The following is a 26,779-nucleotide window of genomic DNA, read 5'->3' on the forward strand; positions in this document are numbered from 1 at the left end:
CTTCATTAATCCAACTCAAATAATACTTGTTTCGTTCAGATAATGAAAAACACGACCACACTGAAGACGTAACCTGATAAAAGTCAGCAATCACAAAAATAATATTAGATTTATTGGTTATATATATTAAAACCTCTAACTGTCGTGTGAGTATGAATCATCTGATGACACAGGGTCACTTGAGACGCAGTCAAATTTACACCCGCAATTCTTATCTGTTCAGAACTGACCAGAACCGTCACGAACTTCCTCTCGATCTCGGGAAACACCTTGAATGGAATTGTCTGCTATATATAGATAAATGACGTCATTTCAGAATCCTCCCTCGCAATGCGACAGAATAAATACTACTCAACGACGACTACTATTATTAACACAGATTTCATCACATCTCTTGCACCACGCTTGATGTAGATATTGACTTAAATAAGATAGATATATATTACTCAGAATGTAGTGTATGTAATTCAAATATTTGAATAAAAAACAAAGGATTTAATAAATAACTATGTCGTCTACGCTCCATATATTAAATAGTTGTATGGACATTATTACATCCGATTGTTTACGTCATGCGAGAAACAACTTTCAGCAGTGATAGCGTTTACCTTATAAATACAACCACTTGTGTGAATTACTCATGCTATGTTTACAAGTGACTAATATATTGCCACGTTAAATATTTTAGGAGTTAGAAGGGGAACATAGTTTGTAGTGAAACCTCGATGTGGATAGACCTGGGTTCATAGAGAGAGACTTTCTGTTAGTATTTCCGGATTCGATCGATAGGACCAGGATCTACCGATAGAAACAACACAACTCACAGTGACTGTTCAGTCTCCCTGTCGCCATTTTAAAAGTGTCCTTTCGTGTGAGTGTTGGAAGGTTATTATTACTAAGAACTATCAGGACACAGTCAGCTGATAGTGTAAATATTGTGACAAGTTATTGTCTTGTTCAAAGAAATGAAGATTCATGACTGTTCTGTTTTTAAGGATATTCCGTTCAGTGACATGTTTCGTGTTGAACCTCATCATCACCATGTACTGAGTGAACACGGAAGTGGATTTTTCTCTGAAAGAATTCCTGCTACTGGATCTCCAGAGGTCACCAGAAGGCGTGGCAGGTCTCGAGAGTTTGTTATTCCCATACAGGTTGAGGGGATAGACGCGCCATACAGCCCACAACCACTGATAGATCTGACTGAGGATTACCACGATATTCCTAGTCAAAACACCAATAATAATGGAGTAAATAGTCGGTCACGGAACCGTCGAAGAGCTCAGGCCAGTTCTCCAAGCCAAAGCACCAGCCATGGAAAAGGCAAATCTAGTCAAGACAATTCTGCATCAACTTTTTCAGTTTCTCAAGGCGCTCAATCATCAGCGAGAAATAGATTTTCAGAGGCCATTCAAGGCTCCTCCCAGCAGCCTGATCCATCAGATTCACGTCTGTCAGATGAATTGATTGATTTGTGTATGTATGAGGACTTGGCATGCGATTCGGCATCAGATGTGTATATAACTGAGAGTTATAATAGAACCTTCTTTGCTGAATCAAGTCCAGCATCTTCCCATAGTGACAGCATTCTGACAAAACATGCAGAATCCCATACAAGAGGAAAGCAAGATTCAATTAACAGGGTAACTCCGACACCAAGCTACCCAGTGTATCGGTACCTTAAGTCCCAACTTGCATCAGACGGACGTCAGATTGATTACATTCGTGGGGATGGCAACTGCTTTTTCCGAGCTCTTAGCAAAGAAATTTATGACTCCGAAGAATTCCATGAAGATGTGCGTCAAGCTGTGGTAGACTTGGTGGAAAAGTTTCCCGGAGAGTTCGAACAATTTCTGGATGCAGGCACACAGATGCTTGATCATATTAATGAAATGAGAAAGACATCAACTTGGGCTTCATCAGCTGAAATATATGCTGCAGCTACACTCCTTCAGCGAGACATTTATGTCTTGTCTCCAGATCATTCTGGTGATGCTTACAACTGGATGCTGTTCAAGCCCCGATTCACCTACACCAGAGACACATCCTACCATCCATGTTTCATCACCCTGTGTCACACTCACGGCAATCATTATGACAGGATCACACCCAACCTCGGAAATTGTAACTGTGATTATGAACCCCCTGCACTGTCAGGAGTTAGTGCCTATGTGGATCTAACTGGGAAAGACTGTTGAGGTATCCTGTCACCACGTGTTCTTTTTGAAAATAGTTTGTTTTGTTCATTGTGTTTAACATTTCATAAAGATTCAATTTCTTGATTTTTCTCACATAAGATACATTTAATGCTGTCAATAGTTATAATTTATCAAATATTTCCTATTAAAAACTCACATTTATCAATTTATTATTTATTTTGTCAACGTTCAGCCCTTTTCATCATTTTCATGTTGATTATGATTTCCTCAACGGTGTTTAAGCTAGTAAGTTATTCATGCTTTTTCAATTTGTCTTTTTCTCTAAATAATATATTGTTATTATTTTTCTGCTTTCTTGTCCACTGAGAAATGCTTTCATGATTGTGGATCACCATGTGATATGTGATTTATACATCAATCAGTTTTGTATTGTGTAATGAAGTTATCATGTTGCTTGTATTTGTTGTAAATCCTTGGTGTATCAATATTACCATGTGTCTTTCACCCAGTAATTGTGGAGATAATCATTCAGTATTTCATTTAAGATGTAATAATCAGGATAACATGATTCATATGAAGAGTGCCTATTTATGAGAAATCAACACATGCTTGCAAAACCAAGACCAAGACTTGCTTCATTTAGTTCTATTGCATTAGAGTAAGGTCTGGGCAGAAGGGAAATAATAGGATTCAGGGAGTGTGAGACAGACTAGAAACCACCCTACCCCGGTAATGTTCACAAGTTTGAAGTGTGGCATGTATAAATTGTCTGAATATCAGTAGTAATAATTCGCTGCCAGTTTTTTCAGGTCATACTTTTCCTTAGCCTTAGGTAGACCACAATGGCAGAAAAATCTAAACATGCCAAAAAGTTGAATAAAATAGCTATATTGAATGAAGCTTGTGAAAAGTATAAGTGTACATCTAAGGTGTGGTCGCTCCTTCACCATGGGTACAAACAGAGACGTCAAATGTTAGTTGCAGATGTTTGTTTCAAACATTTTACATAGAGATTTTGAGGTGGCATATGTGCTGTTATCATGATTATCTACCACTGTTTTAACCCCAAGAAAGATACAAACTGGACCAGTGATTATTTTCATCAATGCTGGCCTCATTGCTGCAGGAAACAAGGCCCTATTTACCAACTGATTCCTCATTATCCATGTGTCATGGTCAAAGCAAAAGTGCCAAATTGTCATTGCCATGTTCAAGTTGTTAATAAATGTTTTACTGTTTATGTTGCTATTTAATTTGTTTTGGAATGAGTTACACTGTTGAACAGAACACAGAAGACCTTATGTCAAAATGCTCCAATGACTAACACTTGGAACAAAGGATAAGGTAGGAGGAAAACATCTTTTGGGGCCTCTGGAAACGTCACATTTAAACTTGTGAGATATGAAACATATGAGGTCACATCCATAGAAGGTCGTGCCAAATGAACTGGACTGCTTAATCTCAATGAAAGATGTGTGGGTTCTTCAATCAGATGTCAGCTTTCTAAACCAATTTGACTTCATTTCTTTACCACCTTAATACAGAAATTAAGATTGTTACAAATGTAAACCCACACAAAACACAAATATTCCTCCGATCATACTTCTTTAGGTGTAGATGCCATGCCGATCAGAAACATATCCACAATGGAGTGGCACAGCTTTCTTTATGCCAGTCAGAAGTTCAGGATCATATTTGTTTTCAAGATACAGAAATCAGATATGCTTGTCTGAATGATTCGCTTACTCGTACCAAGAATTTCGAAGCCTCTACACTGCATAGGACATTCACCTGACATGACCTTTGGAGGTGTCGTCAGATCTTCATGCAGAAAGAAATCATGATCGTTTGCCGGCATGTGTCTGTGATCGTGGGTTTCAGCAATGAAGTGAACCTGTGCCACTTTCCTCTACACTCACATTGATGTGACATGCAGTGATACATATAAAGCAGCTTTGATCCAGCTGCCTGGAGGTAGCCCCCTGTATACACAGTAACAACATGCAGGTAAACAAGCACATACTGACAGTATCCTCAAAATGTGTTTTAATTTTCTGTAAAATAACTATATGCATACAGTACATCCAAAATATTAAAGAAACAGCGCATTTGAAAGAGACAACAAAGGGTAATAGATTATTTTCATGATTTTATCCACTTTTGAAAACCATTTCCTTTCACAGATTTCAAGTGAGTCTATTCATAAGCTGATCTTCCTTCAGACCAGTTTTACCACAGCATGACACGAGTCTCCTGAGGAAACTTGTCTGACCCACTGCTCAATACTGTTCCATTAGACTCAGTATCAATGGTGCAGTGGGACTTTTCCTAAAGAAGCAAACATGGATAACAATGAATAAACACCAAAAATATACAATTAAAAAAAGTCTAAAATATGTAAAAAAAAGGAAAATCACGATATATTCCGCACTTATAAAGGAAGCATAGTGTCCACACTGTCCTCCACTGTCTGCAGGAGAGAAACATCTGTGGCCACATCACTGGAGCTCACTGCTTGCCTTCAACAGACCCTCGAGGTCAGCACACTGCCTCCACTGTCTGCAGGAGAGAAACATCCTGTGGCCGCATCACTGGAGCTCACTGCTTGCCTTCAACAGACCCTCGAGGTCAGCACACTGCCTCCACTGTCTGCAGGAGAGAAACATCTGTGGCCACATCACTGGAGCTCACTGCTTGCCTTCAACAGACCCTCGAGGTCAGCACACTGCCTCCACTGTCTGCAGGAGAGAAACATCTGTGGCCACATCACTGGAGCTCACTGCTTGCCTTCAACAGACCCTCGAGGTCAGCACACTGCCTCCACTGTCTGCAGGAGAGAAACATCCTGTGGCCGCATCACTGGAGCTCACTGCTTGCCTTCAACAGACCCTCGAGGTCAGCACACTGCCTCCACTGTCTGCAGGAGAGAAACATCCTGTGGCCGCATCACTGGAGCTCACTGCTTGCCTTCAACAGACCCTCGAAGTCAGGAAGAAGATGAGCCACTTTCTTCCTCATCTCATTTCTTCTCTTCTCTCTCTCTACTTCCTTCCGACTCTCCTCCGGCAGACTGGTCCACACCTTAAACATTCTTTTCTTCAGGTTCCTGTGGTGACAAGCACAAAATGTATCAGTATACTCACACACAAGGCCTATATTTCTGATGAACTTGTATGTTTCTATAGAGATTCACCATGCTTAACTTTAAATTATAAAAGGTATGTTATATGTTCTTTAAGTAATAAAAGACTATTCCTGGTAGTGGTACAAACATAATTTTCTCACAGCAAATATTTAAACTGAGATTGGTACTGACCAGATGTAATGTTCTTTAGCTACTCGCTCCCTCTCCCAGGTGGCAAACTTCTCCTCCGTGGCATAGTCAGCCCAGGTGTCCATGATGGTGTGCAGCAACCTCCCCTCCCGGAACCTCCTGGCCTTCTCCATCTCTATTACCAGGCGGTGCTTGTACTGTCAAACACATGGTAACAGTGCTGTACTGTCAGACACATGGTAACAGTGTTGTACTGTCAGACACAGAGGTAACAGTGTTGTACTGTCAATCACATGGTAACAGTGTTGTACAGTCAGACACATGGTAACAGTGTTGTACTGTCAGACACAGAGGTAACAGTGTTGTACTGTCAGACACATGGGTAACAGTGTTGTACTGTCAGACACATGGTAACAGTGTTGTACTGTCAGACACATGGGTAACAGTGTTGTACTGTCAGACACATGGTAACAGTGTTGTACTGTCAGACACAGAGGTAACAGTGTTGTACTGTCAGACACGTGGGTAACAGTGTCGTACTGTCGGACACATGTTAACAGTGTTGTACTGTCAGACACATGGTAACAGTGTCGTACTGTCAGACACAGAGGTAACAGTGTTGTACTGTCAGACACATGGGTAACTGTTGTACTGTCAGGCACATGGTAACAGTGTTGTACTGTCAGACACAGAGGTAACAGTGTTGTACTGTCAGACACGTGGGTAACAGTGTCGTACTGTCGGACACATGTTAACAGTGTTGTACTGTCAGACACATGGTAACAGTGTTGTACTGTTAGACACATGGGTAACAGTGTTGTACTGTCAGACACATGGTAACAGTGTTGTACTGTCAGACACAGAGGTCACAGTGTTGAAGTGTCAGACACATGGTAACGGTGTTGTGCTGTCAGACACATGGTAACAGTGTTGTAGTGTCAGACACATGGTAACAGTGTTGTACTGTCAGGCACATGGTAAAAGTGTTATTCTGTCAGACACATGGTAACAGTGTTGTACTGTCAGACACAGAGGTAACAGTGTTGTACTGTCAGACACGTGGGTAACAGTGTCGTACTGTCGGACACATGTTAACAGTGTTGTACTGTCAGACACATGGTAACAGTGTCGTACTGTCAGACACAGAGGTAACAGTGTTGTACTGTCAGACACATGGGTAACTGTTGTACTGTCAGACACATGGTAACAGTGTTGTACTGTCAGACACAGAGGTAACAGTGTTGTACTGTCAGACACGTGGGTAACAGTGTCGTACTGTCGGACACATGTTAACAGTGTTGTACTGTCAGACACATGGTAACAGTGTTGTACTGTTAGACACATGGGTAACAGTGTTGTACTGTCAGACACATGGTAACAGTGTTGTACTGTCAGACACAGAGGTCACAGTGTTGTAGTGTCAGACACATGGTAACGGTGTTGTACTGTCAGACACATGGTAACAGTGTTGTAGTGTCAGACACATGGTAACAGTGTTGTACTGTCAGACACATGGTAAAAGTGTTGTACTGTCAGACACATGGTAACAGTGTTGTACTGTCAGACACATGGGTAACAGTGCTGTACTGTCAGACACATGGTAACAGTGTTGTACTGTCAGACACATGGGTAACAGTGTTGTACTGTCAAGACAAATGGTAACAGTGTTGTATTGTCAGACACATGGTAACAGTGTTGTACTGTCAGACACATGGGTAACAGTGTTGTACTGTCAGACACATAGGTAACAGTGTTGTACTGTTAGACACATGGTAACAGTGTTGTACTGTTAGACACATAGGTAACAGTGTTGTTCTGTCAGACACAGGGGTTACAGTGCTGTACTGTCAGACACGGGTTCCAGTGCTGTACTGTCAGACACAGGGGTTACAGTGCTGTACTGTCAGACACGGGTTTCAGTGATGTACTGTCAGACACAGGGGTTACAGTGATGTACTGTCAGACACAGGGGTTACAGTGATGTACTGTCAGACACAGGGGTTATAGTGCTGTACTGTCAGACACAGGGGTTTCAGTGCTGTACTGTCAGACACAGGGGTTATGGTGCTGTACTGTCGACCCAGGGGTTACAGTGATGTACTGTCAGACACAGGGGTTACAGTGATGTACTGTCAGACATAGGGGTTATAGTGCTGTACTGTCAGACACAGGGGTTACAGTGATGTACTGTCAGACACAGGAGTTACAGTGCTGTACTGTCAGACACGGGTTACAGTGCTGTACTGTCAGACACAGGGGTTATAGTGCTGTACTGTCAGACACAGGGGTTACAGTGCTGTACTGTCAGACACATGGGTAACAGTGATGTACTGTCAGACACAGGGGTTACAGTGATGTACTGTCAGACATAGGGGTTATAGTGCTGTACTGTCAGACACAGGGGTTACAGTGATGTACTGTCAGACACAGGAGTTACAGTGCTGTACTGTCAGACACAGGGGTTACAGTGCTGTACTGTCAGACACAGGGGTTATAGTGCTGTACTGTCAGACACAGGAGTTACAGTGCTGTACTGTCAGACACAGGGGTTACAGTGCTGTACTGTCAGACACAGGGGTTATAGTGCTGTACCGTCAGACACAGGGGTTACAGTGCTGTACTGTCAGACACAGGGGTTACAGTGCTGTACTGTCAGACACAGGGGTTACAGTGATGTACTGTCAGACATAGGGGTTACAGTGATGTACTGTCAGACATAGGGGTTACAGTGATGTACTGTCAGACATAGGGGTTACAGTGTTGTACACTTGACACTCAACAACAGAACAAGTGTTCCTCTGGAGGATGCTTAACAAGAAGCTCACCATTTTCCATCGAGTGAAGCATCGCTTGACAGCAAGGAAGCTGTTCATCTCATCTGCCAGCTGATTCTTTTCATCCATCACTGCCGCTGTGTGTCCCCACCATGACACCACCACCTTCCTACAGGAGACAACAGAGTCAGCACATAGCAGTGTACAACAAACCATCACTGTTCTAGAGTAGGTAGCCAGGAGGTAGATAGTGTAGTGAGTCGATTCAGTCAGTGTACAACAAACCATCACTGTTCTAGAGTAGGTTGCCAGGAGGTAGATAGTGTAGTGAGTCGATTCAGTCAGTGTACAACAAACCATCAGTGTTCTAGAGCAGGTTGCCAGGAGGTAGATAGTGTAGTGAGTCGATTCAGTCAGTGTACAACAAACCATCACTGTTCTAGAGTAGGTTGCCAGGAGGTAGATAGTGTAGTGAGTCGATTCAGTCAGTGTACAACAAACCATCACTGTTCTAGAGAAGCTTGCCAGGAGGTAGATAGTGTAGTGAGTCGATTCAGTCAGTTTACAACAAACCATCACTGTTCTAGAGCAGGTAGCCAGGAGGTAGATAGTGTAGTGAGTCGATTCAGTCAGTGTACAACAAACCATCACTGTTCTAGAGTAGGTTGCCAGGAGGTAGATAGTGTAGTGAGTCGATTCAGTCAGTGTACAACAAACCATCACTGTTCTAGAGCAGGTTGCCAGGAGGTAGATAGTGTAGTGAGTCGATTCAGTCAGTGTACAACAAACCATCACTGTTCTAGAGCAGGTAGCCAGGAGGTAGATAGTGTAGTGAGTCGATTCAGTCAGTGTACAACAAACCATCACTGTTCTAGAGTAGGTTGCCAGGAGGTAGATAGTGTAGTGAGTCGATTCAGTCAGTGTACAACAAACCATCACTGTTCTAGAGTAGGTTGCCAGGAGGTAGATAGTGTAGTGAGTCGATTCAGTCAGCGTACAACAAACCATCACTGTTCTAGAGTAGGTTGTCAGGAGGTAGATAGTGTAGTGAGTCGATTCAGTCAGTGTACAACAAACCATCACTGTTCTAGAGCAGGTTGCCAGGAGGTAGATAGTGTAGTGAGTCGATTCAGTCAGTGTACAAAAAACCATCACTGTTCTAGAGTAGGTTGTCAGGAGGTAGATAGTGTAGTGAGTCGATTCAGTCAGTGATTCAGTCAGTGTACAACAAACCATCACTGTTCTAGAGTAGGTTGTCAGGAGGTAGATAGTGTAGTGAGTCGATTCAGTCAGTGATTCAGTCAGTGTACAACAAACCATCAGTGTTCTAGAGTAGGTTGCTAGGAGGTAGATAGTGTAGTGAGTCCATTCAATGACTGTAACAAACCTCATGAGGTGTTCCCTGTGGTGTGAGATGGCCTGCTGCTGGTGTGCTTGGGCGATGAGCACCAACTTCTGGAGCGGCCTGATGCCGCGGTACTTCATGATGGACCGAGTGTAGTGAGCCTCTGCCTGCTGTGTCAGCTCTCTCATCCTCTCTGTCTGGTGCTGCTTCTCCATCTCACGCTGGCCGGAACAGAGACGACAATACTTAGCAGGCTCATTATGGGCAGGACTAGAGTCAGACATGTCTCTTAGCAGCATTCTAGATGGGACATTTCATTCAAACATGAGGTTTGCCCTATGCTAAACAATTGGTCCTTGTGACTTTAACAATCATGTTGTGTATCAAATAGAAAATGTGGAACTGATATGCATAGCATACACATGCTGTTCATATCTCAATTCATATGCTGCATAAAGAACTTCAACACAGAAAAACATGCATTCCTGCTGAGTAAAGAAGCACTGGATACTGTTTTACTGAGTGTATGGTGCTACCTGCTTCTCGAGCCTCTTCTTCTCCCTGAAGGCTGCAGCACGTGCCTTCTTCTCCTCTTCAGCCTGCTTCTTCATCTCCTCCTCCTGGGCCTCCAGCAGCACCTACAACAACAACAGCAGCACCTACAGCAACATGTACAACACAGCAGCACCCACAGCAACATGTATGACACCACAGCACCTACAGCAACATGTACAACACAGCAGCACCTACAGCAACATGTACAACACAGCAGCACCCACAGCATCATGTACAACACAGCAGCACCTACAGCAACATGTACAACACAGCAGCACCTACAGCAACATGTACAACACAGCAGCACCTTCAGCAACATGTACAACACAGCAGCACCTACAGCAACATGTACAACACAGCAGCACCCACAGCAACATGTACAACACAGCAGCACCCACAGCATCATGTACAACACAGCAGCACCTACAGCTACATGTACAACACAGCAGCACCTACAGCTACATGTACAACACAGCAGCACCTACAGGAACATGTACAACATAGCATCACCTACAGCATCATGTACAACACAGCAGCACCTACAGCAACATGTACAACACAGCAGCACCTACAGCAACATGTACAACACAGCAGCACCTACAGCAACATGTACAACACAGCAGCACCTACAGCAACATGTACAACACAGCAGCACCCACAGCAACATGTACAACACAGCAGCATCTACAGCAACATGTACAACACAGCAGCACCTACAGCAACATGTACAACACAGCAGCACCTACAGCAACATGTACAACACAGCAGCACCTACAGCAACATGTACAACACAGCAGCACCTACAGCAACATGTACAACACAGCAGCATCTACAGCAACATGTAAGACACCACAGCACCTACAGCATCATGTACAACACAGCAGCACCTACAGCAACATGTACAACACAGCAGCACCTACAGCAACATGTACAACTCAGCAGCATCTACAGCAACATGTACAACACAGCAGCACCTACAGCAACATGTACAACACAGCAGCACCTACAGCAACATGTACAACACAGCAGCACCCACAGCATGATGTACAAATACAGTAACACTTAAGAATGCATAAACACAAACAAATAAGTTTGCTTGGATAGCCAATCAAATGACATGGAATTGCTTGCAATAAAGTTACCATACAATCCAATTTAGTTCCAAGGCCTTTGTTTCATTACAAGGTGACCTTTCACCCGACCAATCAAAGTGTCGCTCGCCAGATCATGAAAGTGACAGTCGGAATGTGTTTTCTAATCATGCAAGTGATGCAGACATTTACCACCATGGTGAAACCAATCAACAGTTTTGACACACCAAAAATCATGATCAGAAAGAATATGGATTTCGAGTCCACACTGCCATTGTACAGTGTGTACTGACTGCCTGAGAACACATGTGCCTTCCCAGTCAGTCTTTACCACACAAATACCCTTCCAATACAAGCTGTGAGGTGAAGATTGTCCATCCACCTCACCAGCACATGATGAGTGTGACCCTGCTCACCAGTCTCTCCTCTTCCTCCTTCTTCCTCCTGGCATCTCTGTCTGCCTTCAGCCTCTTCCTCTCCTCTGCCCGGTCCTCCATGTCTACAACACACACTCACAATCTCAGTACTGTTGTGTATTAGATGTATGTGAAGTAACATAAAACAAGAAAACAGTATTATCACTATCCCCTGCCACAGAGCACATTAGAAGTTTGTTTGTTCTTGAAGTAGTGAATAATATGGATGTTAATGTTGCTAGCATGGGCCTTAACTCTGTACAAATACATGTAACAGGGATGTACCTCTGGAAAAGAAAAATTGATGGCACCACTTTTTTAACTCAGTCTTAATAAGTATCTCTTACATAAGCCTGCAAAGTTTTATTCATGCAACTTCAATAGTTTCTATGAAAATTTGTCCCCATTGCAGACACAATGCACTAAGTGAAAACACATGAAGCAAGGGCCTTAACTCTGTTATAAATGAATTTAAGACACCAATTTTCAAAGTCATTTGAAGTTGTGAGTAGTAACATCAGTGTTTTAAATTTGATTTCTGTAACTTAAATAGTTTTTATAGTTTTTTTGTCCCCTTTGAGAAGTGGAAAACGGATGCCTTCCAATATGCCCCACCCAACTGTGGCAGGAATATAAAACCTGGCTGGGTTGGAGGGAAAATAGGGGAGTGTGTGGGATGGGGGTGATCTTTTTATTTTCAGTGAGTGAGTGAGTTTGGTCGTATGCCCCATTCAGCAATATTCCGGTCATATCTCAGCGGCATCACATATCAAACAATTGTTATCATTGTGTAAAATTCTAATAATACTTCCTCTATTACATCACAGTCATACATTCCTGTTTGGGCCGTCAATCACACTCAAAAACCTTTAGATTTTAAACAGACGTCTTTCCTCACTGCCAACATATGTAATAGCTGTGAGGAAAACCCTATCCTTTAGAGGAAATGCTACTGCGCATGCAGGAAGCGGGAAAACTTCACTTCTTTTCACACATGACCCTCATCAACCATGTTGATCATCATCATGCAGGTTGTGGAAGGCGGGAGGGATTAATTCCTGATGTACTACAGGTAGTATTCTTAGAATTTTTACACACTAACAGATGTTGGATAATTCCTTCGAATACCCTACCTCTATTAAATCATAACCAGTATACACCACAGAGACCAGTGGGATCTGGCATCTAGTATCCCCAGATAGTTGGCAGCAGTGAAGTTGAAATATGTACATGCACATAACCATTTTAGGAAAAACGGAAGTATTGTGCCTGACAGTTAGTTCTAGATCTTCCAGTTTAGGTATTTTATGACATCAGTTTCGTTGGCTTTTGTGGTACTTTGACAGATTTATGATATCACATCAGGTTTTGTCGTCACTTCCTGGATCTGATGCTCTCTATAATGGTTCTGAGCCCACCTATGTCGTCACTTCCTGGATCTGATGCTCTCTATAATGGTTCTGGGACCACCTATGTCGTCACTTCCTGGATCTGATGCTCTCTATAATGGTTCTGAGCCCACCTATGTCGTCACTTCCTGGATCTGATGCTCTCTATAATGGTTCTGGGACCACTTATAACCTCACTTCCTGGATCTGATGCTCTCTATAATGGTTCTCAGACCACTTATGACGTCACTTCCTGGATCTGATGCTCTCTATAATGGTTCTGAGCCCCTGAGCGTCGTATATCGAGGTGATGATGAAGGAAGCCAACACAATACTCGGCATGTAGTCAACTTGGGTTGATGTAATGGCCGTCGGAAGAATTAGCAAATTGACGCTGTATGGATAGCCCAGGCTGAAGTAAGTTGATCTTTTCCATCCCCTGAACGCATTATAAGCGCTCCCGTTCTCAGAACGTGTGGGGTTGATGAAATGTGTTGCCCCGCGACCGACTTGTTGGTATAGGAGGTCTACCGTTTCCATCCTCTGCACATGGATGAAATACGACAGGCGTCTGGTTCAGTGGTTGCGTACAAGTAAGCATGCAAAGCAATCTGAAGAAATACATTACACTGCTCCCATTCGGTCAGGTCACCCTAATTTAGGTCGGAGATGTTTACACTCTTGACACGTGACACCCTGTGAAGTAGCCGAGAAAACCGCATTGCAGCCGGAAAAGAGATGCAATGTCCACATACAGATAATCCCCAATGAACTGTGTGGAAGACAAACAAGTGGTGAACCCGAACTCTGCGAAAAAGGAGCACCGGGAACGCTGCGAAAAAAATGGGAGCGTGGTTGAGGAACGCTGACGCTAGGGCAGGATAGAGGAGTGTTGGTGCCGGCGCTGTTGACGAAAAAGACAGAGGATGTCGTCGTCGGATGACAGGGCTGGTGTAGTGCAAAAATCAACACTGTGATATTAGAGACGCCTGACCAGTTGACCCAAGAAGTGGGTACCCGGTAGCCTATGACGAAGGTAGCACGTATCTTAGGAGGCTTTGAAGAACTGGCTTCAACTGTGAGCTCCTTCAGCCACGTCAAAGGAGTGAACCTGCAGGTCATCTCTCCTAAAGCATGGGGCTTATAACAACGGGGTTACGGAGCTGCTGGAGGGGCCGAGCAAAACCTGAGATACACAGGCACCGGTGGCGCTGAAGGAGCTGTTGAAACCAAGGGTGCCGGTGTTGTCGGGTGTGCTGGTAGCGTCAGGAGTGCCAGTGTTGTTGGGAGCACCAGTACCGCCAGCGGCGATGCTGCTGTCGACATAGATGGCAGAGGAGGCGGAAAAGCCAGTCCCATAATGGTAGTCACCGGAGGAGGGGACGATGTTGTTGATAAAGGCTTCGGCAAGGGAAGCGTAGAAGACCACAAATGGGCGTCGGTCGTGACGAGGGAGGGAGTCTCTGAGTTGTAAGCCATGTTAGGGTGTCGACGAGCTAATTGAGTGACAAAGGGGACAAAGGACTGCAATATTGGCACTGCGTTGTTAAAGTACAGGGCGTCATACGTTAACAGGTAACAATGTAGCAGCATACGATGAAAGCAGAAACACGCAAAGCACAGAAACAATTAGCAATAATTTCCATAAGGGATACAAAGTACGTCTGTCGGTGGAGGTTGACAAAGCATTTATGTGTTTTGATGTGACGTCATAACTTCTGGGTCACGTGCCGACTGTGCGAGGGTGCTGTTCTGGTTGGAACAACTTTTCTTTAGCAGCTGGATCTCACACAGTTCGTCTTTCTGTCAGAAAACAGCAGTAAATGCATTAAGAAGTAATGCAGGATAAGTTAAAAAAATATATATTTGGCTTAACATTGTGTGGATCGGTTGGTTAAAAAATATATAAATATCTGTTTATGAGTGCAGGGTGTCTCTGTGTTTTACAACACCACTTGTACCTACTTTTCAGCACTTGTAGATACTTGGTGCTGGACTTTGCCGTTGAGCCAGAGGTTGACGTCCGATCAGTGGGGAGGCTGCTCACACCAGTTCTACACAGATACAACCACAGCAACTATTATAATACAACCTGCTTTGGGGGAGCTAGTGCGCTCCCATATCACTATGACAGATGAATCTCATAATCTTGAATGTACTGATATCTTGAACCTATTCTTTGGTGCCGACATATGAATACATATAAATTTGCCCACTTAATCACTGGAAATTGAGATAAAAATACCAAATGCTATCTTGAACCTTGGACTCTGCCCCAACTTTGATTTTACAGAATTTTGACTTTTGTAGAATTTTGAACATTTTTCTGGAAGTTGGCATATGCCACATTAACATTTGGAAGTGCAAGTGTATCTAGAACCTTTCCTCACACATCAAACAGTGCAAGTTAAACAAAATGTTGAACCATTAATGTACTTATCTTTAAACCCAATTGGAATGGTAATCTTTATTGACAAATAACACATCATGAGTATGTAGTAGTAAAACATGGCGGCACTTCCTGGTTACATCAAAAACTGCTACTTAAAGTCAGATTAAAGATACGTGGCACTACTCACAATATCCAGGCTGTGAATTAACAAGTTTGGGGCGGGAATGGCACTTTGTTTTTGTCAAGCGGACAGACTAAATAGTGACTCCTGCCACGCCTTCGTGAGTACATGTATACTGTCCATGATTTGTCACAACTGTTACTACTCACTGCTGGCGATACACATTTCAATTTGTCATCACACACACATGCTACAATACATGCAGTTATATGTCGGACAAAGTTAACAGTAGCATAAACACAATGTGGTAGTCACTGTGCCCACTTTAAAATTGGAGACAACATCCTCCACCTTCAGCCCAACAGCAATGATAGGCTTCAGCAACGTCTGCTATGTGGTGTCTGCACAGGACGTAAGGTGGTACAAAATTAAACCACAATCAGAGATCAGAGAACAAAGTTAAGAAACAACAACTTTCAGTCACCAAACATAATGCTCGATAACCACACTGATATTCTCAACCAAATCACTGATGGATGGCAGGAATAAATCAAAAACGATACATGTAACTGTGATTTCCAGGTTATGTTAAGAGAAAATACCACATAATAAAAATAACTGCTTTGTTTAAAAAATACTATAACAGGTAATAGTGTTACTACTGTAAATAACTATGTTGGGTATCTTTTATCGTTTTTTTCTTCTTTAGTTTGTTGTTTAACGTTTTCACTCAGCAATATTCCAGCTATATGATGAATCTGGACCAGACAATCCAGTGCTTAACATCATGAGCATCGATCCACGCAATTGGGATACGATGACATACATCAAGCAAGTCAGCGAGCCTGACCACCCGATCCCGTTAGTCACCTTTTACAACAAGCATAGTTGCTTTTTACGGTAAGCATGGGTTGCTGAAGAAGTATTCTACCCCAGATCTTCTCGGGATGTATCTTTTATCATAAAAGGTACATTATATTGGCCAATTTTGTCAGGCAAGACTTCACCTGAAGTGATGCAGTTCTGTTGCTGACCACAGTGGATCCTGAATTACCTCAAGTTCTGAGAGAGGAAGGGAGGCAACTCTAATGCTTCAAACTAATATCTCCAAAGTATGATGCAAAGAAACATGATAGTTTTCTACACAATTCCATGTTCACATCTACATGACAAATTATGATATGCATGCCTTCAGACAATTATATTGGCAAATTCCAGGCTTCTTCAAGGCTGAATTTAAAGATTTTTCAAGCCAAACATCTCATTCCAATCTATTTCAAAGCCTGTGCACCCACACTGAGAAACCCTGTTGGCTCTATGTTCAGACCTCACATCCATTTGGGTTAAATACGCTTCATAACTAGAGATGGATTAAAGAAAGCATTTTTCTGTGACCAGCAATATCTCTCAATGTACAGTGGAATCTGTGTACACCAGACTTCTGTGGAACCTGAACTTGAAGACTGGTCTAGACAGCAGGCCAGTGCAGACACAAATTATATTCCTTTCAAAGAAGAGGTCACATGACAAGCAGGAGAAGTAGAAGATAAAACTAATGCTGCATTCCAATAAACTTTATCTTCATAATTATATTTACTTTCAAGCCTTATCAACTGTTTACTATGTTTGATAGATTTATAAATGGAATTTCGGATCAAATTACGCTCTAAACAACTATACTCAATACAACTCTATTGTATCCCAAGCCGAGAACGTCAGTTACATGAAAAATTGGTCCACTGTCCCAAAATTTTAGTCTGAAATCTGGAGTTGAGAACGTCAATTACATGATAAAGTGGTCCACTGTCCCACAATTTCAGTCCGGATACCGGAGTGGAAAACGTCAATTACATGATAAAATGGTCCACTGTCACAAAATTCAGTCTGGAATCTGGAGTGGAGAACGTCAACAACATGATAAATTGTTCCACTGTCACAAAATTTCAGTCTGGAATCCGGAGTGGAGAACGTCAATTACATGATAAATTGGTCCACTATCACAAAATTTCAGTCCGGATACCGGAGTGGAGAACGTCAATTACATGATAAATTGGTCCACTGTCCCAAAATTTCAGTCCGGAATCCGGAGTTGTGAATGTCAGTTACATGATAAATTGGTCCACTGTCCCAAAATTCAGTCTGGAATCCGGAGTTGAGAATGTCAGTTACATGATAAATTGGTCCACTGTCGCAAAATTCAGTCTGGAATGAATGCAGTAAATGCAGTAAAGTAGGGGCCGCATATTTTGTCCGGTATTGACAGAGGACTGGGTTAGTCAGATTCCTGTTTAGACAGATTCCACTGTCATAGGGAACAGTCCAGGGTTTTTTTACCTGCATCTTGGTAAATCCGTATGTATCCATCATGTTCAAAGCCCAGGCTGAATATCAGAGTACTTATTATATATTGCTGGACTGAAGTCAGTGATTTTGCAAGAGATAAATGGCATGAGGACATTTTTATAATATTATAGCCAAATGTGCAAAAACTTCTTATTTTTGGATGATAATCAGTCAGTGTCCTAGAAAATAAACGGATCTGAAACCCTGGCAACCAGATGAGGTAAGTGTTGAATGAATGCCTCCAACACATTTGTCCTCAGACCAGCACTTCTAAAACTGTAGCCTACCTGGCAGTCACAGCGCTGTGTCCTGTAGAATCAGTTCTGGCAGTTTCCATGACAATATTTGTATCCTTCTCCTTAGAAACATTATTCCGCTGTTGCGACACAAACTGAGTCTGTGGTTGACTGACATTAGTCAGATTATTCATTAACTGTGGTTCTGTGCCCTGCTGCTGGTCAGACAAGGGAGATAACCCCTGCTTAGCAAGATGCTGTTGTATAAGTTGTTGCCTGGCAACTTCTTCTTGATGCAACTGTTGTTTCTGATTGAACTGCAACTCTTCAATCATGCGACGTTGTTCCTTTATCTGCTTATGTTGATTATGCAACATCTTTTGTTGAGATGTGTATCGATTTTCAAAATTATTTACAACATAATGTGTATTCATCCATGGCTGTTTGCCAAACCGACGTCTTATTTTTGTGTCACTATGTTGGGAGTTCTGTTCCATGTCTCCACCAGCAAGACATGCAATCTCTTCATCTGTCAGGTTGACATGACGTCGTGTTACCTGCCATGCTTGGGTGGGGATCCTGTTTGGGCGAGACTTGTTACTGGCCAGTGAAGAGTCACTCCTGGTTGATACTGGACCGGATTGTGTGGGACCTTGATGGTCTCTGGTCGGTTGTTGGAAGAAGTCTTCCTGTCAACATGAGTAAGTATGGTATTACAATGCTTAGGAATATTCCTGCAATTTCAGGGCGGGGGACACCAGAAATGGGCTTGACATATTGTACTCATGTGGGGAATCAAACCCAGGTCTTCGGCGTGACAAGCGAACGCTTCAACCACAAGGCTACCCCACCCCCACCCTGTCAACATGAAGTTGGGGGCTGACACGTTCCTGATGACAAGCACAGAAGCACTTCTCACAACGAACTGATTCTCACGCACATCAATAAACAGTGCATGATCAGATATGCACATGTTCTCTATCACCAATGTTTGGGGGCTGGGGGGGAGGGGGGCAATTTGAAAAGAGAAATATTTCATCTTCATACTGAACACTTGAAGATGTCTTTTTTTCATCCCAAAATTGTGAGATAAAATGCTGACCACACTCTCCCTTATCACTGACTTTGTTTCCAGTGTTCCTGTTTTCGGCAATGACCAGTTTTTTACTAGTAAAATTTACCCGCAAATAAAGTATGTTATTAATCTTTTTTGTTGAACGAAACATTGGTGATATTCATATATGTATATTTTTCTAGCAAAGTCAGCTTTTCTGTCACCATCAGGGTTTCCCCTTGTCTATATTTAGTGCAAGGAAATATCATTTTGCTTTGCTTCGAGGTTAAATATATATTTGTTGAGACTCAAAATATTCAAAAATGAACGTGAATGATGTGTAGACCGAACTAAGTTACTTCAGAGATGACGTCATTGCATTGAACATGATGTTGAACGAATTAAAACCAGGTAATTTTCATATGTGTTTTTATTTGTTAAAAGTTGGGATTGACAAAAATTAGTCCTTGAACACTGGTTTTGTGATTACAGATCCCCCTCCTTGCTCTCTACAGTGATGTTTAAAACCTGTTGACACTGTAGCAACTGTCTCCAACCCTGCAACAGAGGCCTTCCTAGGATTGGTGATGAAGCCCTGGCATAACAGTAACCCAACCAACCCATGGTACAATGTTTTCTTCTCCACTGGTCCCTTTCTCTATTCACACTCACTTGAAGCATCATCAAACAATGGCCAGGGGGACATTATTGACACCTCTAGTTAGACAGCACCAGTATTTCTATTGCATGGACACTAATAGACTCGTGTTACAATGGTCACACTGCTGCGTGCCACACATTCACGGATGACATTCCTGTGTTATCACTGCACAGGGGAGAGGTGCATGTCATCTTCTAGGTCACACTCCTGCGCGCCACACATTCAGGGATGACATTCCTGTGTTATCACTACACAGGGGAGAGGTGCATGTCATCTTCTAGGTCACACAGCTGTTTGCCACACATTCAGGGATGACATTCCTGTGTTATCACTGCACAGGGGAGAGGTGCATGTCATCTTCTAGGTCACACAGCTGCTTGCCACACATTCAGGGATGACATTCCTGTGTTATCACTACACAGGGGAGAGGTGCATGTCATCTTCTAGGTCACACAGCTGCGTGCCACACATTCAGGGATGACATTCCTGTGTTATCACTGCACAGGGGAGAGGTGCATGTCATCTTCTAGGTCACACAGCTGCTTGCCACACATTCACGGATGACATTCCTGTGTTATCACTACACAGGGGAGAGGTGCATGTCATCTTCTAGGTCACACAGCTGCTTGCCACACATTCAGGGATGACATTCCTGTGTTATCACTGCACAGGGGAGAGGTGCATGTCACCTTCTAGGTCACACTGCTGCGTGCCACACATTCATGGATGACATTCCTGTGTTATCACTGCACAGGGGAGAGGTGCATGTCATCTTCTAGGTCACACTGCTGCGTGCTACACATTCATGGATGACATTCCTGTGTTATCACTACACAGGGGAGAGGTGCATGTCATCTCTCTAGGATTCTTTTCCTTATAACAAATCATTGAGGTAATATTTAAAAACACTTTGAAATCTGAAACTTACTGTTTGCTCAACCAAATCCATGGATGGATAACTACAAGGGTAGCTGTCTGCTAGTAATCTGACAATATCTGGTACAGGCCTTTTGTGAAATCTGATTAAATGCCCAAATCTGATTCATTTCCCTATTAGAAAGTGCTTTTTAAAAAAAGATCGGACAAGTTGAAAAGACATAACTAATCTACAACCAATGGTGTCTTTCTGTTTCAGACTTGAGGATATGAAGATCGCACTCACTCCACCAACATTCACCCACATATGACAGCTCAGTTCCACAATATTACAAACCAGATCCTCCACCACCATTTCTGATTTTGGAATTCTGTCCCCTTTCTTCTTTCTCTCAGTATCCCCTTCATTCCTCCTGCTGTCCTCCGCCTCTCTCTCACTCCACAACCTGCCAGTTGCCGCAGCGTCCAGCAGCTCCATCATCTTGCTCCGTGTGTTCTTCTGCTCTGCCAGAAGATGGCGTCGGTCCTGCTCTGCCCGCACATAGGTCTGCCACACTGTCAGATAGCGGTGCAGTAAGGTGAGGTGGTGATGCTGCTCTGCCAATTGCTGCTTCCTGGAAACATGTCAACTCTAAATTACTGTACGGTCAACTCATGGAGCTACCTACATCTCTACTGTACAGTCAACTCATGGAGGTACCTATATCTCTACTGTACAGTCAACTCATGGAGCTACCTATATCTCTACTGTACAGTCAACTCATGGAGCTACCTACATCTCTACTGTACACTCAACTCATGGAGGTAACTACATCTCTACTGTACAGTCAACTCATGGAGGTAACTACATCTCTACTGTACAGTCAACTCATGGAGGTACCTACATCTCTACTGTACAGTCAACTCATGGAGGTAACTACATCTCTACTGTACAGTCAACTCATGGAAGTACCTACATCTCTACTGTACAGTCAACTCATGGAGGTACCTACATCTCTACTGTACAGTCAACTCATGGAGGTACCTACATCTCTACAGTACAGTCAACTCATGGAGCTACCTACATCTCTACTGTACAGTCAACTCATGGAGGTACCTACATCTCTACAGTACAGTCAACTCATGGAGGTACCTACATCTCTACAGTACAGTCAACTCATGGAGGTACCTACATCTCTACTGTACAGTCAACTCATGGAGGTACGTACATCTCTACTGTACAGTCAACTCATGGAGCTACCTACATCTCTACTGTACAGTCAACTCATGGAGGTACCTACATCTCTACAGTACAGTCAACTCATGGAGGTACGTACATCTCTACTGTACAGTCAACTCATGGAGCTACCTACATCTCTACTGTACAGTCAACTCATGGAGGTACCTACATCTCTACTGTACAGTCAACTCATGGAGGTAACTACATCTCTACTGTACAGTCAACTCATGGAGCTACCTACATCTCTACTGTACAGTCAACTCATGGAGGTACGTACATCTCTACTGTACAGTCAACTCATGGAGGTACCTACATCTCTACTGTACAGTCAACTCATGGAGGTAACTACATCTCTACTGTACAGTCAACTCATGGAGGTACGTACATCTCTACTGTACAGTCAACTCATGGAGGTACGTACATCTCTACAGTACAGTCAACTCATGGAGGTACGTACATCTCTACTGTACAGTCAACTCATGGAGGTACCTACATCCCTACTGTACAGTCAACTCATGGAGGTACGTACATCTCTACTGTACAGTCAACTCATGGAAGTACCTACATCTCTACTGTACAGTCAACTCATGGAGCTACCTACATCTCTACAGTACAGTCAACCCATGGAGGTACCTACATCTCTACTGTACAGTCAACTCATGGAGGTAACTACATCTCTACTGTACAGTCAACTCATGGAGGTAACTACATCTCTACTGTACAGTCAACTCATGGAGGTACGTACATCTCTACTGTACAGTCAACTCATGGAAGTACCTACATCTCTACTGTACAGTCAACTCATGGAGCTACCTACATCTCTACAGTACAGTCAACTCATGGAGGTACCTACATCTCTACTGTACAGTCAACTCATGGAGGTACGTACATCTCTACTGTACAGTCAACTCATGGAGCTACCTACATCTCTACTGTACAGTCAACTCATGGAGGTACCTACATCTCTACTGTACAGTCAACTCATGGAGGTACCTACATCTCTACTGTACAGTCAACTCATGGAGCTACCTACATCTCTACTGTACAGTCAACTCATGGAGGTAACTACATCTCTACTGTACAGTCAACTCATGGAGGTAACTACATCTCTACTGTACAGTCAACTCATGGAGGTAACTACATCTCTACTGTACAGTCAACCCATGGAGGTACCTACATCTCTACTGTACAGTCAACTCATGGAGGTAACTACATCTCTACAGTACAGTCAACTCATGGAGGTAACTACATCTCTACTGTACAGTCAACCCATGGAGGTACGTACATCTCTACTGTACAGTCAACTCATGGAGGTACGTACATCTCTACAGTACAGTCAACTCATGGAGGTACGTACATCTCTACTGTACAGTCAACTCATGGAGGTAACTACATCTCTACTGTACAGTCAACTCATGGAGGTAACTACATCTCTACTGTACAGTCAACTCATGGAGGTAACTACATCTCTACAGTACAGTCAACTCATGGAGGTACCTACATCTCTACTGTACAGTCAACTCATGGAGCTACCTACATCTCTACTGTACAGTCAACTCATGGAGGTAACTACATCTCTACTGTACAGTCAACTCATGGAGGTAACTACATCTCTACTGTACAGTCAACTCATGGAGGTAACTACATCTCTACTGTACAGTCAACCCATGGAGGTACGTACATCTCTACTGTACAGTCAACTCATGGAGGTAACTACATCTCTACTGTACAGTCAACTCATGGAGCTACCTACATCTCTACTGTACAGTCAACCCATGGAGGTACGTACATCTCTACTGTACAGTCAACTCATGGAGGTACGTACATCTCTACAGTACAGTCAACTCATGGAGGTACGTACATCTCTACTGTACAGTCAACTCATGGAGGTACCTACATCCCTACTGTACAGTCAACTCATGGAGGTACGTACATCTCTACTGTACAGTCAACTCATGGAAGTACCTACATCTCTACTGTACAGTCAACTCATGGAGGTACCTACATCTCTACTGTACAGTCAACTCATGGAGCTACCTACATCTCTACTGTACAGTCAACTCATGGAGGTAACTACATCTCTACAGTACAGTCAACTCATGGAGGTACCTACATCTCTACTGTACAGTCAACTCATGAAGGTACCTACATCTCTACTGTACAGTCAACTCATGGAGTGAGTGAGTATGGTTTTACGCCGCTTTTAGCAATATTCCAGCAATATCACGGCGGGGGACACCAGAAATGGGCTTCACACATTGTGCCCATGTCGGGAATCGAACCCGGGTCTTCGGCGTGACGAGCGAACGCTTTAACCACTAGGCTACCCGACCGCCCCAGTCAACTCATGGAGCTACCTACATCTCTACTGTACACTCAACTCATGGAGGTACCTACATCTCTACAGTACAGTCAACTCATGGAGGTACGTACATCTCTACTGTACAGTCAACTCATGGAGGTACCTACATCTCTACTGTACAGTCAAGTCATGGAGCTACCTACATCTCTACTGTACAGTCAACTCGTGGAGGTACGTGGATGGTGTACTGGTACTTGTATCTTCAAGACACAGCAGCCACCGTTGTACACCATCCTGGTAGGACTGGAACCTTAGAAGGAGTCATGTTCAGTGATGTGCATACCTATGCATATCCAGCACTGTCTGTTGGTATTGCCTCGTCTCTACATCCAGGCGCCGAGTACGGGAGTAGGACCTCCAGGCATTCCAGGCTCGGAGCAGCAGCTTCCAGTCTGCCAGCGCCCTTGCCTTCCCGGTCTGCAGGCGGCGGTCCAGCACAACCTTGTACCAGGCTGAGAAGTGGCGCTGCAGGCACTGGGGAAACGGGAAGGTTACGTAGCCACAATCACATCAAAACCATGCCGTTATATGTGGAGATCTCATAAACCAGCCATAGCTAATTGCCATGGGTTTGTGAGGAATATATAAAACAAACATCATGAAATTTGTCATTATGTTACTTAGCAACATGTTATGAGGATGACCAAATATGTTCCTTATTTCAACACTATTCTGGCCCATCCAAATGACTGACAGAACCTGAAATTTGCCAGATATATTTTACTGGTAAGAAAACATGTAATTACTGGTGGTTACAGGTAGGAAACAAAACTATCAAAGTCCCTGTGATCTTCACATACAGTTTCCCAGAAACTGATGCAGGTGAAGATTAATATAAGGCTAACATTATATTTCAGGGCATTATCATTTGCAGAAGCCTGAGATCTGCCATTATATCTGCCCCATGAAGGATGGCAGTTGAACAGACCAAGTGCTTCTGCAAAAATAATTTTATTAGAGCTAAAATGTACAGAATTTGTAGCTAATGCCAAAATGAATAAGACAACAAACAGCAGCATACATTGCTGTATAAAAACCTAACAATGGAGGTCACAATAGCAACATCATAGAACATAATGTATGATGACATCACAGACAAGACGCCAGATAACAATAGAACTGCAGCCAGTCGATGGGGAAATGTGGGTTGCTATCAAGTAACAGTGGCTCGCAGATTTCTAAAAACATGCGGGCATTTTTTATGATAATTCAATCCATTTTAGCTATAATTACTATTCAAAGAGAAATGACTACTTTTTGCAACTATGTTGCATTGGACAAACTGAACACTGAGCAAGTGTGTTGAAACCCAGTGCGTTACAATTTTAGGAATACGACCTGTGTTACCTTAAGGTTTTTACTAGACTGTTTAATCTGGAACTTGTGGAGTCTGTCGTACATCGTCCGTTGCCACGCCTCCTTGGCCTGCTGATGCTGCTGGTGCTGGCATCGCTCCTGCTCCGTCTGTCTGGCCAGCTCCTCCCTCGCCTCCTGGGCCAGCTCCTCACGGGCTCGCCGCTCTCTGCAGCACACAACACACTTCAGTGACTTGTGTGGCCGTGCTGAACTCAAATCTAGTACCTTGTCAGGTACGTAGGACATAGGACAGCTATATTTCTTGCATGCATTACATTGCAACAAGCTACACAGCATGTCAGAGTCATGACATCACTTAGATTCATGTGACAAGTTGACAAGCAAGTTTGGATATTTTCACAAATTCATAAATCTCCGCATATTATTCCACACAAATCCTTGACTATCAAATATCAGTCAGTTCAATCCTTGTTTCGAAAAATTTGTTATTGTGGTGTTTGAGGTACTTTCAAACTTCGAAGTTCTATTTCCTTATTGGACATAGTGATGACTGCTGGTTCTATTGGTAAAGACTGAAAAGCAGTGTTATGATAACTTTAGAGCATAGTTACAGGAAAGTGACAATTTCTCAGTTTGGGTTCTACGATTGACTGTGAAGATGGGTGACCTGTCTCTCAGCTCCTGCTGTTTATGTCTCTCCTCCAGCATCTCCTTCCTGATGCGAGCCATCTCCTTCTTCAGTTCCTGCTCCTCTCGCCTCACTTTCAGGTCCCGATCTCGCTCCTCCTGCACAACAGTCCACAATAACTTAATATTCCACCCGATCTGTCATCTTATCTACTCCACTTATCATCTGACTAGCTCCCCCACTCTCCTTTTGATCATCTGTCTAGTGCCACCTACTTACCGCATCATCATCTGTCTAGTGCCACCCACTCCCTGTATCATCATCTGTCTAGCTCCACCCACTGCCTGTATCATCATCTGTCTAGCTCCTCCCACTTCCCGCATCATCATCTGTCTACCTCCACCCACTCCCTGTATCATCATCTGTCTAGAACCACCCACTGCCTGTATCATCATCTGTCTAGAACCACCCACTGCCTGTATCAGCATCTGTCTAGCTCCTCCCACTTCCCGCATCATCATCTGTCTAGTTCCTCCCACTCCCTGTATCATCATCTGTCTAGTTCCTC

General features: G+C 43.2%; 2 protein-coding genes across 2 annotated transcripts in view; one reads left to right on the forward strand and one right to left on the reverse strand.

Annotated features, from left to right (window-relative positions):
• On the forward strand, positions 1–3,397 carry LOC124121021 (OVARIAN TUMOR DOMAIN-containing deubiquitinating enzyme 10-like). Its single transcript, XM_046483961.2, has one exon. It carries the CDS (start codon positions 966–968, stop codon positions 2,196–2,198), a length of 1,233 nt encoding a protein of 410 aa, XP_046339917.1. The 5' UTR covers positions 1–965; the 3' UTR covers positions 2,199–3,397.
• Positions 3,398–4,190: 793 nt separating this feature from the next.
• LOC124121029 (coiled-coil domain-containing protein 191-like) overlaps positions 4,191–26,779 on the reverse strand; it is a 40,353-nt gene continuing 17,764 nt past the window's right edge. Inside the window, exons 7-19 of the mRNA XM_048398312.1 lie at positions 26,251–26,369; positions 25,614–25,788; positions 24,550–24,740; positions 21,023–21,299; positions 18,146–18,783; positions 14,968–15,056; positions 11,615–11,697; positions 10,089–10,190; positions 9,595–9,773; positions 8,259–8,376; positions 5,476–5,630; positions 5,127–5,265; positions 4,191–5,036 (exon numbers count right to left, since the gene is read on the reverse strand). Coding sequence (XP_048254269.1) covers positions 5,016–5,036; positions 5,127–5,265; positions 5,476–5,630; positions 8,259–8,376; positions 9,595–9,773; positions 10,089–10,190; positions 11,615–11,697; positions 14,968–15,056; positions 18,146–18,783; positions 21,023–21,299; positions 24,550–24,740; positions 25,614–25,788; positions 26,251–26,369 — 2,286 coding nt within the window. The 3' untranslated portion in view covers positions 4,191–5,015. The remainder of the gene's footprint in view (positions 5,037–5,126; positions 5,266–5,475; positions 5,631–8,258; positions 8,377–9,594; positions 9,774–10,088; positions 10,191–11,614; positions 11,698–14,967; positions 15,057–18,145; positions 18,784–21,022; positions 21,300–24,549; positions 24,741–25,613; positions 25,789–26,250; positions 26,370–26,779) is intronic.

This window comes from Haliotis rufescens, unplaced genomic scaffold (genome assembly GCF_023055435.1).
Source record: "Haliotis rufescens isolate VD_foot unplaced genomic scaffold, xgHalRufe1.0.p SCAF_18, whole genome shotgun sequence".
Classification (NCBI taxonomy): Eukaryota; Metazoa; Mollusca; class Gastropoda; order Lepetellida; family Haliotidae; genus Haliotis; species Haliotis rufescens.